Source organism: Rhinolophus sinicus, chromosome 7 (assembly GCF_057876585.1).
Source record: "Rhinolophus sinicus isolate RSI-liver-muscle chromosome 7, RSI-T2T, whole genome shotgun sequence".
Lineage (NCBI taxonomy): Eukaryota > Metazoa > Chordata > Mammalia > Chiroptera > Rhinolophidae > Rhinolophus > Rhinolophus sinicus.
The window spans coordinates 55756428-55773717 of record NC_142507.1 but is presented as its reverse complement, the minus strand read 5'-3'; the positions used below and the strand labels follow the sequence as shown (position 1 = coordinate 55773717).

The window sequence follows — 17290 nt, the reverse complement described above, 5'->3', positions numbered from 1 at the left end:
CCAGCTGGGCGGCGATGTGGCGCTGTGGCCCCAACAGTGGCTGAGACACGTGCAGGTCTGCAGAGGGGGCAGCAGGCGTCTGCCCGTGTCGCTCTGTCACTGCGTCTTGCCTCAGTTGTCAGGTGCTGGCTCCACCCTGACCTCAGGCCCAAGGCTGGTCTCGGACACTCCGAGCCTCACAGCCTTGGTCCCAGGGAGCTAAGGGCCAGCGAGGGCTGTTTGCTGGAGTCACAGCGCCAGGCCAGGGAGGGCAGAGCACATCCCGGGGCAGAGTCAGCCTTGCAGCCAGGCTGCTCGGGGCAGGGCCCTTGGTCCCCGTGTGTCCCTGACACTTCCTCCAGTTTGCCCCCAGGTCCCTAGACAGTATCATAAATACAAACGGAGTAGTTGTATTTATGCAACTACTACCAGCAACAGCGAGACCAAGCTTCCTCCCCATCAGGTCTGGGGAGACCAGTCCCCCAAACCTAGCTCTTGTCTTTAGCTGCTGTGCTTGGTGGGGGATGGAGGTGAGACCCCCCAGGACAGTGTGGGCTTGGGCTGCGGCCCCAGTGAGCAGGGCGGGAGCGGGCTGGGGGGATGGGGACAGATGGGGGTGGCAGCCCTGAAGGGATGTTGAGAAGGGATGAGTTTGGGTAGGGAGGACAGATGAGGTGGACGTGAAGGGGGGGGCTGGCGCCTTGGGGGACCCACTGAGATGAGTTCCCAAGGGGAGGGGCTGAGGGAGGGAGGGCGCGCAGGAGGGGTAACAATCGGCTAGATTACTCAATTTCACCCGTATTGATCAGGTAATTGCTTTATCTCGCGTGTCATCTGAGCTCTGCGTCTCCTGGCTTCCCCTTCTCTCTCCCTCTGGTTTTTCCCATCAGCCAGACACGCTCCTTAACACAGAGTGTGTGTGTGTGTGTAAGGTGGGCGAGCCTGCCGCAGGCTGGTGGGGGGTGGTCGGCGGTGGGGGTGGGGATGCAGGGAAGGGAGACCAGCCTGCCCTTGGAGCCCGAGTTCTCCTTGGCCAAGAAATCCTTCCGGGCTGCAGACAGTGGACCCCCACCCCACCATGCCCACCCCCCAGGCCCCCAGGCCTCATTCCCTGTGAGGAAGAAGGGAGCCCAGCTCGGCGGATGGAGGCAGAAGGATTCAAAGCAGGGCACCACCCACACCCACTGCCCCATGGGGGTCCCATCCCCACCCTGTGAGGGGCAGAGCACGCAGTGCGTGTCCGTGTCCCCACGGGTCCGTCTGGGTGCCTCCCACCTGCCGGCCACATTGTCACTCTGCCAGTGTCCCCCAAGAGCCCAGCATGACTCAGCAGAGTGTGCATGGCAGAGGACAGCCGTCCTTCTTTTCTCCCGTCTTAGTTTCTGGACCGGCACCTGGGTGCCCGGGGAAGAGCCTCCTTCAGCCTAACTTGCATTCCTCCTGCTCCCACAGCCTTTCCCTCCCTGCGTCCTCCACGCAAGTGCCTCAACCTCCCAGCTTCTCCAGCTCTCCCCGCCCCTCCTTTCTCCCATTCTCCCTTCCCGGACACCTGCACTGTCATTCACTTGGGCCTCTCAGTGTCCAGGCCTGGAATAAGTGTGACCGGCTGTCCTGGCTTGTCTGGCCCTGGCCCAGGTTTAGGACTTGGAGTCCCATGTCTGGGGAAATCACTGAGTCCCAGGGACGGGGGCACCCTACCTGGAGGGTAGGACACTGCCTCAGGTCCAGCTCAAGGGGCCCGGTGGTGGCAGGGTTTGGGTGCAAGAGGCCAGCAGCGTGTTCAGGAGACAGACAGGCGCCCCCACCCCACAGAGAGAGATGCACACAGACACCCAGTCTCCAGAACAGAGCAGAGCCGCACGCCCAGGAGCAGACACAGAGCCCGATTCACACACCCACGTTCCCGGGTAGGTGCGCACGGACACAGACAGGCACAGACACCTAGGCAGAGACGCACAGATGCACACCTGCTGACAGACGGACACTGGTGGCCACACAGGCACTGGGCACACTCAGGCACACAGACCTGCAAACCCAGAGCTGCCCGCCCTGCCCTGGAAAGGCCTGTGGGTTTGGGTGGTGGGTCCCGCTCCTCCTCCCCCGAGGAGAAGGTGGCCAGGTAGGACTCAGGCCACAGGCAGAGGCGCTGGCACACACCCCATCCCAGGCTTGGGGTCCCTGCCCTGCCCTGTCACCAGGGCTGACAGTTCTGAGAGCAGCCTTTCGGAGGGGGTCAGACGCGGGGAGCCCTTGCTCCCTCTCTTGGGGTTGCTGATGGGGGTGGAGAAGTGTGAGTGAAATGGGTTCATTACTGGGAGTCTGTTGCCTCGATTGGTATCGATCCCCACATGTCACCTTCCATTGCCGCTAATGGGACCTGAAGAGTCTCCACAGACAGCACAGCCTTCCCTCCCCCAGCCCTCATGTCCGTGGCCACCTTGCAGGGCTGCCCCCTTGCCCCGCCATCGCCAGCCTCTCCCCTCCCTGGGCTTTGTGTCCGTAAGGCTGATTTCCTCCTCCTTCCAAAAGCTTACCTGGCACTTCCTTTGCTTTTCCCCTTTCTGGCCACTAGGGACCTGTCCCTCTCTTCAGGGAGGTCCCTTCCCTCCCCTCACGTCCCCTTTTCTCCCACCTGAGTCCTGTCTCAGTCGCCACCTCTCCCCTCCGTCCCTCTGACGAGGCTGCACTGGGCCCCTTCCTGTCTCAGGGAGCAGGTGGGGGATGCCAGGGCACAGGGCAGTGGAATGACCCCTCTGGCCCTCAGCGGGCAGGGGTGTTTACGAAGGTGTGGCCTCCTTCTGTCACAATTGGACGGGCCAGACAGACCCTCGTGGAACCAGCCAGGCCCCCGCCCCTTCAGTCCACTGGCCCAGAACCCCAGGCCAGGCGCCTGCAGAAGGGCTGGGCAGAGGGCAGGGAGGAGGCACAGCAGCCTTCTTGTTCTTGTCCTTTGTGTCCTGGGGAAGAGGTGGTACCAGCTTGTCACCACCACCCCTGCCTGAACCCCAGTCCTTGTGGCCCAGGGAGGCCCCCCCAGGTGCTGGGCCCATCCCTGTGTCTTCGCCAGCCTGTTGTCACTGCAGATTGTTAAGAGGCATGGGTGGGGATGAGAGGACCCTCTCGGGGTGCTGAGGGCTTCGTACAAAGGGCGTCAGACACGGGCACAGGCTTGGAACTGTGCAAAGTCACTACCGGGAACTGGAAACTCTTGGAGGCTCAGATGAAGCCCCCACTTGGCTTCCTTGCGGGCACTCTCCATGCCTGTGGTGGGGGGATGGATTGCAGGGAGCTGAGCAGAGTGGTTCCACTCAGCCCTCGGCCTGACGGACCACCCCACTGCATGCTGGCAGACACCCAGGGTCAGCTCCAAGCCCCACCCCAGCTCACGGCCCCTCTTACTGCTCGTGTCGGGATTCAGGGGCCACGCCGTGTGGGTGCAGTTACTGCATGGGAGGCTGGGCTTCTGAAGGCGCGTTGGGAGCTGGGAGCTGGGAGCTGGGGCTGGGGCTGGCCAGTGCGGGCGCTGCTTGGGCCCCTTTGGTTTCCTCACGTGCCAGCCATGGCGAGCAGCCTGCACGTCCCACGACTGGGCGCTGTGCCAGCACTGGGCGCACACAGAGATGCTCAGAAAAGCACAGAAAAGGGCTGGATTTGGCCATGTCCCCGCCCCTGCCCAAAGGACATTTGCCTGCATATTGGGGAAGCCACAGGAAGCTCAGTGGGCCACCCCAGCAGCAAATGTCTGTGCCAAGCACCTGGCTTCCTAACCCCCCAGCCTCCTCTGCTACGTGAGGGGGCTGACAGGAATGTGAGAGGAAGTGGGTGGGGACAGCGGGGAGCAGCAGAAGAGAGAAGGTGACAACCCTGATGTCTCAGAAGCAGCTGCCCTAGTTCTCCAAGGACTTGAAGTTAGCAATGTATGCGGGAGCTGGGAGCTGCAATGGAGGCAGGAAGTGGGAAAGCAGAGCAAGCAGAGCTGCGGAGGCAGGGGTGGGGGGGGCAGCCTGAGGGCCCCTGAGAGGCAGGGGTGGGGGCTTGGCCTGTCCTGAGAGCCCTCCATAGCCCTGGCACCTCCTGGCCCCTAACTGGGATGGTCCTGATTCTTCAGTGGAGGCGATGCGATGAGGAGAAGGGGACAAGGGCAGGAGCAGCTCGCCAGTGAGGGGACCCCAGTGACACCTGAGAGCAGGGCCCCGTGTCCTGGCACTGACCTCGGTCTTCCTCACTGTAGCTCTGTCCTTCCAGTTCGTCTGGTCCCTGCCAATACCCAACTCCCTGGGAGTGTGCTGGGCCCCTCCCTTTGCAGCCCTTTTCCTCCATCCTCCGTGAGCTCTGAACCCTGTCCCCGCCTCCCCCTACCCAGGACCCTCTCCTCAGGGCCCCCAGCTCCTGTCTCTTCATCACTCAGCCTCTCTCTCACTTCCATCATGTTAGCTTCGGTTGATTTACCCAGAAAACAACCCCCAGAATGTAATCCCTTGGCCCTCCATTCCCGTCTGGATCCGCTCAGGGCTGGGGCGGGCTGTGTAATGATGGGGAGGCGGGGGCTTGGCCTCCCAGAGTCAGGGAGAGAAAAAGAAAGCCATATTGATTCCCCGGTGACAGCCGTCAATCTTCTCCTCCCCACTAGGAATTAGAGAGATTGGGCTCAGGCCCTAGGACTTCAAAGCCAGAAGCTCTGGCTTCCTGTGGCTTCCCTGGTTTCCTCTGTTTACCCCAGAAGCCTCGCCTGAGGTCCATTCCCTAAATTGCCCATCCCCATGCCCCCCTCAGCGTCCTGGAGCCCCCCACCTCAGCTGGTTCCTACCACGTCTATAGCAGCTGTCTGATGACCCCCAGTTACTTTCTCCTGTCTGGTCTGTGCCTTATTTGGAAGTTCTTTTTGCTGTCTAGCTTTGAGTCACATTAATAAAGAAAAGGAAAAGTCATTTTCTGGAACTCTCAGAGGAAAGAAACATGATGAATGCTTCCAAGTCCTTCGAAACGAGGTGACTGGGTGAACTATTGGTGTCATTTTCACACTGAAACTAAGGGGAACGTTCCAAACAGTGATGCTTCGGCAGCCTTTTGTGAGCACAGGTGGGGCCTGGACTCCACAAAACCAGCAGGAGCAGGGGGTTGAGAGTTGAGGTCGAGGGGGTCTTCTTCCAGGCTCGGAGTCTCCCTATGTCCACAGAAGTTCCAGGAGAGAAGGGCTGCCTGAGTGGGAAGGAAGAGCAGGCCACTGGGAGGACTTCCTGGCAGTCCAGTGTCCCTTTTCCCACATCTAAGAACGGCAGCCTGGTCACCCGTCTGTCTGTCTGTCTGTCTGTCGTGGATGTTTTAGGAGCTGCCGGCCCCAGAGGCAGGCGCTGAATGTAAGGGTCCCAGGGAGAGCCAGTCCCTCCCAGCCCCCGACCCCACAGAGGTGGAGGGCACGCAGAGGTGCCACTGGCCCCTGAAGGGTTAATGCCATTGTCTGAAAACCACATGGGCCCCCCTGGGAGCTTGGAGATCCTGCTCTCATTTTAAGGAACCCTAACTCTGTGTGGTGAGCGAGGGGTCGCTGGGAAGGCGCCGCTGGACGGCAGGGACGGCTGCTGCACTAAGGTAAGGGACCCTGGTGGCAGGTCCTGGGCTGGGGCTGGCCACAGGGACGGCCCTTCCCCACCCCAAGCCCACCCCAGCTGCAGATTCCTTGTGGGAAGGGGAGAAGCAAGGGGACAGAGGCTCCCAAGGGCCACACTGCATCTGCCTCAGAGGCCATCTCTCTGCCATCAGGTGTGGGACAGACACAAAGCCTGGTGGGCGTGGCGCAGAAGTGGTGACCTGGGGCACAGGACAGGCTGTTCTCCCCAGAGGGGCACAGCTGGGGTCCGATGGTGCAGACTCCTGGGGCTGTGGGGGAGGGAGGGGGGGAGCTGAATGGATGCTGGTCTCAGCCGGCACCACCCCTGCTGTGTCCACCAGGGAGCTCCCTGGGGTCCCCTGTGGCCCAGGGTGAGGGGCAGGGGTGAGGACGGGCGCTGAGGGTGTGGGCTTCACAGCGTGGGCGTGGGCAGAGGGGCCCCGGGAGGGAGCAGTTAGGGTAGTGCTGCCGTGTGAGCCAGGCTCTGTGAACAGAACTGAACCTCGGATGGGGTAAGACGGCCCCGCCCCGTCCTGCCCTCCTTTTCCCAGACTCCCGTCCTTCCACAGAGCCAGCTCCAAGAAGCCTGAGCCGACAGCTGGGGTGCCCCTTACCAGGAGAGCCCTGTGACACGGGCCGAGGGTGGGGGGGCAGAGGTGGTGCTCTGGCAGAGAAGTCCCAGGGCCCCAGCCCTTCCCGGGGCATAGGAGCTGCTGGGCAAGCCTGGGGGGCCGTGGCCACTGCACCCTGAAGGGCGATGGGCCCCGTGGGGAGACCCGAGACATGTGGGTGGACTTGCACTTGGTGGAAGGTGAAGTTAGGGTTCGTGTGAAGATTGGGTTGAGTGCACGGGGGCTGAGTGAGCTGGCATCAGAGGCTCCGAGGGTGACAATGCCCCAGAGGCCCCTTCCTCAGCCGCCTGCCAGCTCACCCAGCACCGTGTTTAGCTGGGAGCTTTCACTTCCTCCAGCTGTGTCCTCAGCGCCTGCTGCTGGGGATTTCTGGTCCCTGGGTGGGGGGACAAAGGGTAGGATGGGGGTGTCAGCGGGGAGATCCCCAGGGCACAGCTGATGGGAATTCCAGGATAAAAGGAACCAACTGCGGTTGCCGCTGGGGGAAGAGCAGGGAACCTGGGGAGCTTTGAGGAGCCAGGCCCTGGGCTCAGTGTCCAGCTCTGACTCTTGGGGGGGGGGGGGGGAGCGGCTGGAGAAAGACAGAAAGAGAGGCAAGGAAACAGAAAGTGACAGTGAGAGGTAGTGACAGAGACAGCGAGACAGAGAGAGCCACGATTGGTGGACACAAAAAGCTAAGATGGAAATGGGAAGGCCCGTGCACACAGCTGGAAGACGATGGCCAGTGGGGAGAGAAGGAAGTGGACGGTGGTGGGGAAGTAAGACCAGAGCAGGTCGGAGAGCCGGGGAGAGGAGAGAAACAGGGAAGGGGGAGACGGGCTGAAGACTGAAAGGTCGAACAGTGAAACCGAGACCTGGCGGGGGGGGGGGGGGGGGGGTGCAGACCGAGGGGTGGGTGGAAGCTGTCTCCTGACACCCATTCCCCAGGCCCCTAACCCCTGCCCCCCATGACTTTCACTTGCCTTTGGTGTCAGGTCTGGGGGGGAATGGGGTGCCGGGGTTTGGATGTTTACAACACGGAATTGCACTAACCTTTTAAAGCCACAGCCTCCAGAGACTGCACACACTGGTGAGGTCTGAGGCAGCTGCACTGGGTGGGGGGGCTGGGTGGAGGGGGTGGGCAGAGACCTGAGACCCGACCAGGAATGGCAGGCAACCGAGCAGAGTGAGACGGAGCCTGGGAAGGGGGTGGGGGGGATGGCTGAGCTGCAGGAGGACATGGGGTCAGCACCACACTCCCAGCCTCTGAGCAGCAGAGGCTCCATGGGTGTGGGGGCTGTGGCCCAGGAGAGACCAGAGACCCTGGGGTCTGGGTGTGCACAGGAGTCCATCCCTGCCCCTCCCCAAACTCCCCAGGAAAGGAGGTTGGCTGTGCCTGCCCAGCCCTCGCCTGGCTTGCTCTCACCTAAGCAGCTTTAGCTAATAGCTTTAGGGGTGTCTCAGGACTCAGCACCCTGCACTTGGGGCCCAGATTAAGGGCAGAAACCAGAGGCTTCTAATTGGATCCTGGATTTGGCAGTTTGCTTGGAATTTAACGTAAAATACCCCCCACCACCAACCACCTCTGTGGGTGGCTCCAGTCTGACCTCTGACCTCTGACCTCACCTGTGTCCACAGCCCAGGTGCCACCCTGTGGTTTATCCCTCCTTCTGTCGTCCCTCTGACTCTCCTACCCGGGGTCTTTCCTCCACCTTTGTATCTAGAACCAGCCCCGTTTCCCGTTTTCCCTCGTAGTTCATCCGGCAGCCCCGGGAGGATGGGCTGCGTCCAGCCGGCCAGATTATGCAGCCGCCCAGGAGGCCCCAGGACAAAGTGACCTGGGAGGCGAGTTTCCACTTTGCAGCGTTGCTCTGGGACTCGGCTTGTTTCCTCTGGCTGTGTTCCTGTCTCGCTCCCCTCTCTGTCCCACCTGCCCACCTGACAGCCAGCCAGCCGGCCAGCTGGGCTTCCTGGGGCCGCCATGGATCCCTCTTCTGGCCGAGCGCCCACTTTTTAGCGTTAGGCCTCCCCTCTGCTCCCAGGTTTCCTGCCCTGACTGGTCACCATTGAGAGTGAGTGCACAGACCTGCTCCCCACGCCCCCGGCCACACCACTCGCCCAGGGATCTTAGGCAAGCCTGTCTCTTAATCCTTTGAGCCTCAGTTTCCCTTTGCTGGCAAAACACAGGTAATAATACCCGCCTCCGAGGGTTGCTGTGAAGACTCCGTGAAGCCGCATCTGAAAACAAAGTCCAGCCCGATGCGGGGTGCGTGGCGCTTGCCTGACTCACGCGAGCGAATCTCATAAGAGGAGCACCTGCTTTGGCCGCCCCTCAGCTGCAGCCCCGAGCCCCAGCCCCGCCACGGCTGTCACTGGCATTGCACCTCCTGCATCTATTGAACAGTGACCTGCAACCTGCCTGTCTTGTCATGAGCCCGATGAGCTCCGTGTTGGCCAAGGGGACCAATCATATTATTGGCCGTCAGCATGAGGGCTCTGAGGTGACAGTGACAAACACTTGCTGCCGTAATCCTTCGAGAAACGCAGCGCCTAAGAGTGGCCGCTCTGCCCACTCCAGACTGGACACTGACCCTTTGGGGCCTGGTTCTCAGTGCCTGTCCCCGTAGCGCAGCAGTGTAGAGCCACCCAGCCTTTGCAGGTGGACTGTGCACACGCGGGAGGGGCTGGGAGCCGGGCCGGCGGAGTGGGACCACCCCCCAGCCGGGAGCACAGCCTCCTGAGTGGGGAGCACAGGGCTTCAGCTTACGGAACAGGAGGGCTTCCGGGACAAGAAGGCAGGACTTCGGCCTGCTCCTCCCCGGGCGTCCCCGATGCACTCAGGGCTCCAGCGCTGCAGGGACTTGCCAGCAGTGGGCACCTGAGATTACGGGAGGGCCAGGCAAGGGCTGCGGCTCGAGCCCGGGCTCCACCCACCTTGGTTCTGTGCTTTCTCTTGGGGCAGGAGAGAGGGTGTGGGTAGGCTGCCAAGGTGGATGCATATTGTGTCTCGCTTGCCTCTCTGTCACTGAAGAGCTGTCTGACCTTAGAGAAGTTCCTCCATCCTGGGTGACATGCGTGCGAGGTCCCCCGGCACAGGCAGGGCTCAGAGTGTCAGCTCCCAAGTGGCTTCTCCTCTCCTTGCCAGATCCTAGCTCTACGCCAAGGTTGCAAACTGCCAGACCAGGAAACACCGTAGACGCTGCAGGCAGGGCCCAAGGACTTTGTCAGCCTCCAAGGAGAGTCTTCTCTTGGACTGCCCTCTGTGACCCCCACCTCCCAGCCCGTTTCTTCAGGTGAGGGGGGAGAGGTTAGACAAAGGGGAACGTCCCAGGGAGCAGGACAGGAGGGAGGGTGGGACAGGATGGGGACATTTGCTTCGGGCTTGGAAAGGAAGGTGACAAGAGGATTCCAGAATGTCAGCTATCTGACCCCTCACCCCTCATCCTTCTCTCGTCCCTCCATCCTTCCCCATCACCTCCGTCTCCCCTGCCTTCTTTCCCTTCCTCCTAAGTGGTGGCCATTTCCCCAGAGACCTGGACACAGCCCTCGCTCCCCACCCCCCGCCTCCCAGAGAGAAACATGCAGTGTGGCTGCTTGGCCGGGGGCGTCCCCACCGTCACAGGCCACTCCTGGATCTCAGGTGAGCCTCTGCCAGGCGCCCCACGTGTGCTGCAGGGTGGCCCTCAGCCACTCACGCTGCCCCGTGTGCCCAGGCCTGGCCGTCCCTGACTGGGCCTGTAAGGCCGGCTCGTCCCCGGGCTCCCGGCAGATCCAGCTGTGGCACTTCATCCTGGAGCTGCTGCAGAAGGAGGAGTTCCGCCATGTCATCGCCTGGCAGCAGGGAGAGTACGGGGAGTTTGTCATCAAGGATCCCGACGAGGTGGCCCGCCTCTGGGGCCGCAGGAAGTGCAAACCACAGATGAACTACGACAAGCTGAGCCGGGCCCTCAGGTGAGAGGCTGCAGAGCTCAGAGGGAAGGGCTGTGGTTCTGGGTCCCCACCTGACTGCCGCCCCCCCCAGGCGTGGGAACCGCTGGGACGCCGTGGCTTGCCTGGGGCCTGGGGAGGGGACGGGCTGGGGTCTGGCTGCGGTGCCTGGACTGGGCCGTCTGACGGTCCATTCTCACCGGGCCGTGCAGGTATTACTACAACAAGAGCATCCTGCACAAGAGCAAAGGCAAGAGATTCACGTACAAATTCAACTTCAGCAAGGTCCTCCTGGTCGGCTGCCCTGTGTGGGAGGCGTGGACACCGCCAGCCCCCCACCTGCTGCTGGGGGCCCCCGCCCGGTTTCAGCCAGGCCTGATGCCCCTGGACCTGGACGTGTGGGGTGAGGTAGGCACGAGGCCACCCCTGGCCCCCCAGCCCTCCTCTCTGCCTTGGGGCCCATCCGCTTCCCTCCTTTTTGTCCCCTGGGCCTGGCCCCTGAGTGCCCCGGTGGCAGGGCGACACTACATCTGCTGAGACACGAGACAGTCCCTGTGTGCCAGGCTCCGTCAGTGTCAGGTCACAGGGAGGGTGTGGCTCTCAGGCGAGGGGCCGGGCACGTGGGCAGGGGTGACTCCACAGCCATCCGTTGCGAGATGGTTTCATTGTTTTAACCCCTGGTTGTCACACAGTGTGTCCTGGGGAATGTGTGCCAAGGAGCACCCGTGTCACCCCACACCTGCTTCTCCTCACTCAGCAGCCCCTGCACTGGGCCAGGGGGCAGCCGCTGGCTGGACAGCAGACCCCCCGGTGGCCACCGGAGGCCTCTGAGGACGAGGAGGGAAGCGGCAGCAGTACCCACGGTGAGTGCCTGGGCCTGGGGAGGGCACAGGGGGTCCTACTAGACAAGGAGGGGCACCCTCCTAGAGGAGCACAGCCTTGCCGGACATTTGGTCCTGTCCTAACCATGCACGCCGAAAGGTCCCTGATACTTTATCCTGTCCTAACCGTCCACGGAGACACTGGGTCCACGCTGACCCAGCCGCCTGAGCCCATGTGCCAGGACGAGCTGAGGCGACACACACAACACTGTGAAGGACTGTAAAGTGTGACAACATTTTCTGTGTGGTAACCGGTAAGCCCAAAGCAGGAATGAACATTATGGGACGTTTTCTAAGCATGGACGTTTTGGACAGGAGCAAAGGTCTGCTAACCGAGAAAAGGGGTAATGTAAGTCATGTATTCATTCAACAAACATTGCTTGAGTACCAGCTATTGACTAGGTTTTGGGGCTCAGAGAAGATGGCCCTCAAGATGCTCAGAAACTAGTGGGGAGCAGAGATGGGAGGACAGTGGGTGACCGGTGCTGAGATTTGGGGAGCACAGGCGCCACTGGAGTGCAGAGCAGGAGGTGGGCTTCCTGGAGGAGGCCACACTGGCAGGTGGAGTAGGACGCCCAGGCAGAGAGCAGCGGCCGTGAGGCACAGGCTGTGAGCGGGTGTTGCAAATCTGAAGAATGGGTAGCTCGTCACGTCGTGAGCTGTGTGATGGGGAGGGAACGTGGCGGAGGGCAGCAGATGAGGCCGGCAGGGCAGACGGTGTCCAGTCACAGGGTCCTCGGGGGCCACGCCGCGAAGGGACTGGATCCTGTGGGCTGGTCGAGAGCTCCATGTTACAAAGGCAACTGGGGTTGAATGTGGAGTTTGGGCTAGATGTCAGACTGGGGTTGGAGATGGCCTCGGCCAGGACAACAGGACGAGGGCCAGGCGAGGGCCAGGGTGGAGACACGGGGCTGAGGGCCTCACTCCCTCATCCGCTCGCTCGCTCCTTCTGTCAGCAGACACTTAGTGACCTCCTGTTTGTGTGCCAGGCTCTGTCCAGGACTGTGCGCCAACCTGAGCACGACTGCTTTTATGGAGCTTGAGCACGAGGGAGTTTGCAAACACTCGGTTACTAACCTGACCATAGACTTGTCGTTCTAACTGTGCCGACTGCTGCACAGAGCAGCGGGAGCCTCACTTGACAATGTGACACTTGAGCTGACACCCAGCAGGTGTCAGCTTAGCTCAGAAGGAGGGATGAAGGCATGGCAGGCAGCGGAAACCATACATGCAAAGGCCCTGGGATGGGACAGAGCGTCTGGAAGGCCAGTGCAGCCGCCTGTGGTGACCCGAGGGGGAGAAGGTAGGCATGTGGGCAGAGGCTAGCGCGTCCAGGCCTGTAAACCTGGAGGTGACAATCAGATTTCTGTGAAGCGCGCAGACACGCTTGACCAACCCGAGGCTCCTATGCAGCGGCCCACGACCAAGCCCTCTGTTCCAGGCACCTTCTTGGAATAAGGACTCCCGGGCTCAGCCCCACCCCAGTGCAGCCAGGCCCGGGGGTGCCCCCTCGGTGTGAGTGCCATGAGGTGTGGCGTGGGTGGCCAGGACACGCCAGGACTGCTCCCTGGGTCCTTGGCCCTCCCTCCCTCCAGCCCTGGGAAGGCCTTGAGCACGGAGCTGCCCCCTTTGGGAAGCTGTGAAGAAGTGTCCTCGGCTAGGAGTGGGCGACTTTGCACATCCCTGCCCTGTGCAGGCACACACGCCCTGCCTGTGCCCCGGCCCTGAGGGACGCTGAGCAGGCTCAGGCCAGCAGAAGATGAGTGAGTGGCCGCCACATGTCCTGCTCTGGCTGGGGTTCCAGAGGCTGTGCCACCCCTGCCCCTCCACAGAGAGGAAGCTGCTCCTGGCCAGAGAAGTGGCCCAAAGATGCAGCTGCAGTATCGGTGCTGGGAGAGGGAAGCAGGACTGCCTCCTCGGGGCCAGGTCTCCAAGGGGCCACAGCGCCCCAGCCTCGGGGCTCAGGGGACGCAAACCTCCTGGGGAAACATCAGTCTCCACCTCGTGTAAGGACCAGGGAAAGGACAGTGGCCGGGGCGGGTCCCCTCTGGCCGAGGTTCCACGCTCTTCCTCACGAAGGACCGTTGTTACTATTTCTTCTTTCATAGGTCCGACTTTAGAAATATCGTTGTCTGTCAAATCAGATAAATTGTCGTGATTAATTTGTTTTTCCAATATTTATTAACTATAGCCCCACCGATGTGATCACATTGGGTTGATAACGTGCTTTTTTAGTTAAATGATGTGGCCTTGGTAAGGAAAACGTGGAAATGGAGTGACGTTTTTTTGAAATATAGAAAGTGGTGTTCTCCATCGCCACTCCCAGAGACCCCTGGCGGGGAGCCCCTGTGTGGGACCTGGGGAAAGAGGGGGGATTTGGAAGGAGGGAAGGCTTCCTGGAGGAGGAGACCTGTGGGCCAGAGCCAGTGGGAGGGGGCGGGCTGGGGCTTAGCCCACGCATGCTGGGCCTCGGCCCCTTCGTACCGTGACGTGACATTGCTGCTTCTTAGCCAGGAGGGGTTTTATGGGTGAGGAACTGAGCCTGAGAGTGTAAATGACGAGCCCAGGACCACACGCCCAGTCCTGTGCCAGCGAGAGCTGGAGCCCTCTGCCACGGGGACAGTGGAGAATGGGTTCGCTGGGTTACGGCAAAGAATATCTTCATTCATTCATTCATTCATTCAACACGTTTTTATTGAGCACTTCATGTGCCAAGCTGGGCGGGCTCCAGAGGAAAATAAAGCAGACACAGTTCTGCCCCCACAGAGTTGGGGACACAGACATTAAGTCATCAAACAGATGACCACCTGATTCTAACGAAGCGAAGGGTCCTGGAGGAGAGGTCATGAGGAACAACCGGACCCTCGCCAGGCTGGGGGGGTCTCACGAGGCTTCCCCAAGGAAGTGACATTTACAGTGAGACCTGCAGCAAAGCAGAAAGGGAGGCATGTGATCGGGAGAGACAATTCCAAGTAAAAGGAAAAAGAAACAGAAATGGGAGGAGAAAGGGGCATCTGGGGGGCACTCGCTGACCCTTTCTCTCTCTTCCTCTAGGGCTTGGCTCTGCCCCCCACCCCTGCCAGCTCGGCCCCTGCTGCCATTTGGGGAGCCCCCCAGAAGAGCTGCCCAGTCTTGCCTCCTTCACCCCTCCGTTCCCAGCCCCTCTCCCCTCCACCTGGCGCCGCCTCCCAGGGCCCCTCGTACTCCCTGTCCCCCCAGAGCAGCAGTTCCCAGGGTCCGCCAAGCCAGACACCCTGCTCCCAGGGCCTGTGTGCCCTTCAGTGGCCTGGCATTTTCCGGGGCTTCCCCTGCTGGCTGGGCAGGGATGGGGCTTGGTGACAGGCTTGGGCTCCCGTCCCTGAGGTAAAGGCCCGCCCCCTGATGGGGGCAGAGGGCACCTGTATCCCCAGGAGATGCATGGACCCCAAACAATGGAGGAAAGCCCTGTTTCCCCAGGCAGGAGAACTTTGAAGCAGTATGGCCCTTGAACCCTCTTTAACCGGGAAGACATGACATGGGGACCCCCAAGCCACATCCCTTTGGTCCTCCTTCCCGCCGGCTGTCCGCCTTCCCTGGGTGGGAACAGGTTGAGACTGCAGGAGGATTTGAAGAGATGGGCTTGGACCCAAGGCGATGGGGGTGCTGCAGGGAGGTGAGCGTGTGGTCCTGGGAAACTGAGGCACGTGTCCCTCCCCACCCTCCAAATTGCTAATCAGATTAAGGAGACATTCTGAATCTCAGCCTTTTTGAGGGAGATGAGGATGAGGTTTCCCTCGTGGGAGGCACCCATACCTGCCTACATGAGGCGACAGACATCATAGGTCTAGGCCAGGGGTCAGCAGTTGATTTGTTTCCTGAGTCCCAGAGAATGCCTTTCTTCTCTGGGGCCCATGTCCCGTACCACAGCCAAGGTCTCCAGCCCCTCCTCCCCTCCGTACACTTCTCTCCCACCGCTCTGATTTCTGGGAGCTCTGTCCCACAGGCACATCCTCCTGCCTCCACTTCCCCAGGACCCCAGCAGGTGGGCTAGGAGGACTTGGTAATGCTCCACTGCAGACCACGTGTGAAATGGCCTTGGCACAGGCCCTCTCGGCTGACCTCCCGCTGCCCTTCGCCTGGTCTGCGCTGAAGGTGAGGAGGGGGCCTAGGGCAGAAGTGGAAATGAGCCAGCCCGTCTGCTGCCACCACGTCCCAGGGAGAAACCAGCCTCGAGGAAAGAACTAGAGCAGAGCACGGTGTTTAGGGACTGCCCCTCGGGTCCCTGCCGGGCACCTCCCAGCAGCGTTCTAAGGGGTGGGTGGGGGGAGGGGTTGCTCCTGCTCTCAGCCCTGGGTCCTGAGAATGACAGGGGAGCCAAGGGAAGCTTTGGGGGTGGGAGCAGGGGGGCACACGACAGAGGGTCTTGTGCTCAACCAAGGAAATGCCAGCAGAGAACAGTATTCCAGGGGCCAAGGCAACTGAACTATGTTGCAGTCCTGTCTCCAGGCTGCCAATGGCAGGTTCAGGAGTTGTGTCCACTTCCTATGACCACAGTGGGGACCGAGGAAGCACAGAGGGTCCCTCTGGCTATCGTTTGTCCCTGTCCCTCATCCAAGCAGTAAGGGCACTTCCCTCCATCAGGGCTGCCCATGTATTTGGCTTTCTGCTGCCTGTCAGTCCTCCTTTGTGGCAGGTGTGTCATCGTCACAAACGGGAATTGAGAGACCCAGGGTAGGACAGGGTTAGGCCTCACCCCACAGAAAGGTTGAGAAAAGCGAGGAACCCAGCTCCTGGGTTTCCAAGCTGGACGTGGGCCACCAGAAAGGATGCAGGAGCGTTGCCTCCCCCCATCACCCCAGATGCCAGCAGAGGTGGGGCCTCAGTGTCTCTGGGGAGGTCTCAGGGGCCCCAGAGGAAACTGCGCCTCACCTGCAAACAGCTGCAGGCCAGCCCGAGGGACAAGGTCCCATGGCGGGGACCCATGTGCCCGCTGCCTGACCCCTTCTCAGTGGTGGCGGTTGCTGTGACCCCCCACATTTCAGTGGATGAAAAATGCTTTGCGGTCAACTGTTCTAAAGCTTCCCTTGGTGGTGGGTGAACCCAGGAGACTGAAGGCTCAGCCCGGGAGGCCATAGCTGCCAGACAGCGTGCTCCGCGTGTCAGACCCGGTGGGAAACTACCCAGACCCACTGGGACGGGGCTTCGGGGCGCAACTGACCCGGCGGCCGCCCGTCCTGTGCAGCCAGGTGTTTAGGCCATCCTGGCCCCTAGGGAGCAGGAGCACCCTCACTCCTCGCCGCCCCCTGTGAACTGTCCCCTGGGGGGAGAAGTCGTCCCTGGCTGAGAACCACTTCCGCCGAGACTGGCTTCAGCAACTCGGGGTGGTTCTGGCAAAGATGCACGGCGCACGCGCGCCACCTGGTGGCCAGTGCCAGTGCCAGCGCCCAGAAGAGTGAGTGTGGACCTGCTGGGTGCGGGAGCCCACGCGCGGCGCTGCTTGAGGTGAATGGTGCTGGGCACCCCGGACTCTTCTGAGGGGAGGAAGCGAGTTGCAGGGTGTAAACATCTTATGATAAGTCTCCCTCTCCCCTCATTTCAGACCCCTTTTGCAAATCAGGGAGGGACTATGCACCCGAGGGTCAGCCGGTCGAATGTGGCCACAGCCTGCAGGGTGTGGGTTTCTCTGGTACAGTCGGTGCGGCCCGGGGTATCTGCCCTTGGGACGCTTGCATGTGGCAAGTGTCCCAGCAGCGGACAGAAGTCACTGCGTGGTACAGGAAGGAGGGGCTTTGCAGGCCAGTGGGGCCTGGGCCGTCAGGCGGACTGAGTACAGGGCCGGAGAGCTGGGTGCACACGTCACCTCGAAGTGACGTTTGGGGTTTCCTCATAAGTGCTCAGCACTGGTTTTAAACATACATTTTTGTTTGGTTTTCACACTTAACCTGCATAAAAATGCCGACAGGTAAACCGTAAGAAATCATTTCTAATCCCCAAACACAGAAGGCCAGGCAATAGGTGCCGATTGTAAAGTTGTGAAAACACACATGCAGTTCATTGTGTGATCACTTTGTTCATCGACGTTTACTTCATAGACGCTCGGCCCTGTCTTTAGAGTCCATGTTGGCCGTCTTAATGGTGGCCAAACATTCCGTATATGTAACCTTGACCTTTTGGGGGGGTCTTTTTAGAATATTTCTTATTATTTGCTTTGTAAATAAAATGGTTTCAAAGCCTTGGTCCACTATCTTTTTTTTTTTCTTTCCTTGAATTAATTCCTTGCGATAAGGTCTCAGGAGTGAAATAAC

General features: G+C 60.8%; 1 protein-coding gene across 1 annotated transcript; it reads left to right on the top strand.

Annotated features, from left to right (window-relative positions):
* Positions 1-7398: 7398 nt before the first annotated feature.
* ETV3L (ETS variant transcription factor 3 like) lies at positions 7399-17152 on the top strand. Its single transcript, XM_074318822.2, has 6 exons — positions 7399-9491; positions 9710-9838; positions 9912-10149; positions 10338-10533; positions 10883-10988; positions 14061-17152. Exons 2-6 carry the CDS (start codon positions 9778-9780, stop codon positions 14366-14368), a joined length of 909 nt encoding a protein of 302 aa, XP_074174923.2. The 5' UTR covers positions 7399-9491; positions 9710-9777; the 3' UTR covers positions 14369-17152.
* Positions 17153-17290: the final 138 nt, after the last annotated feature.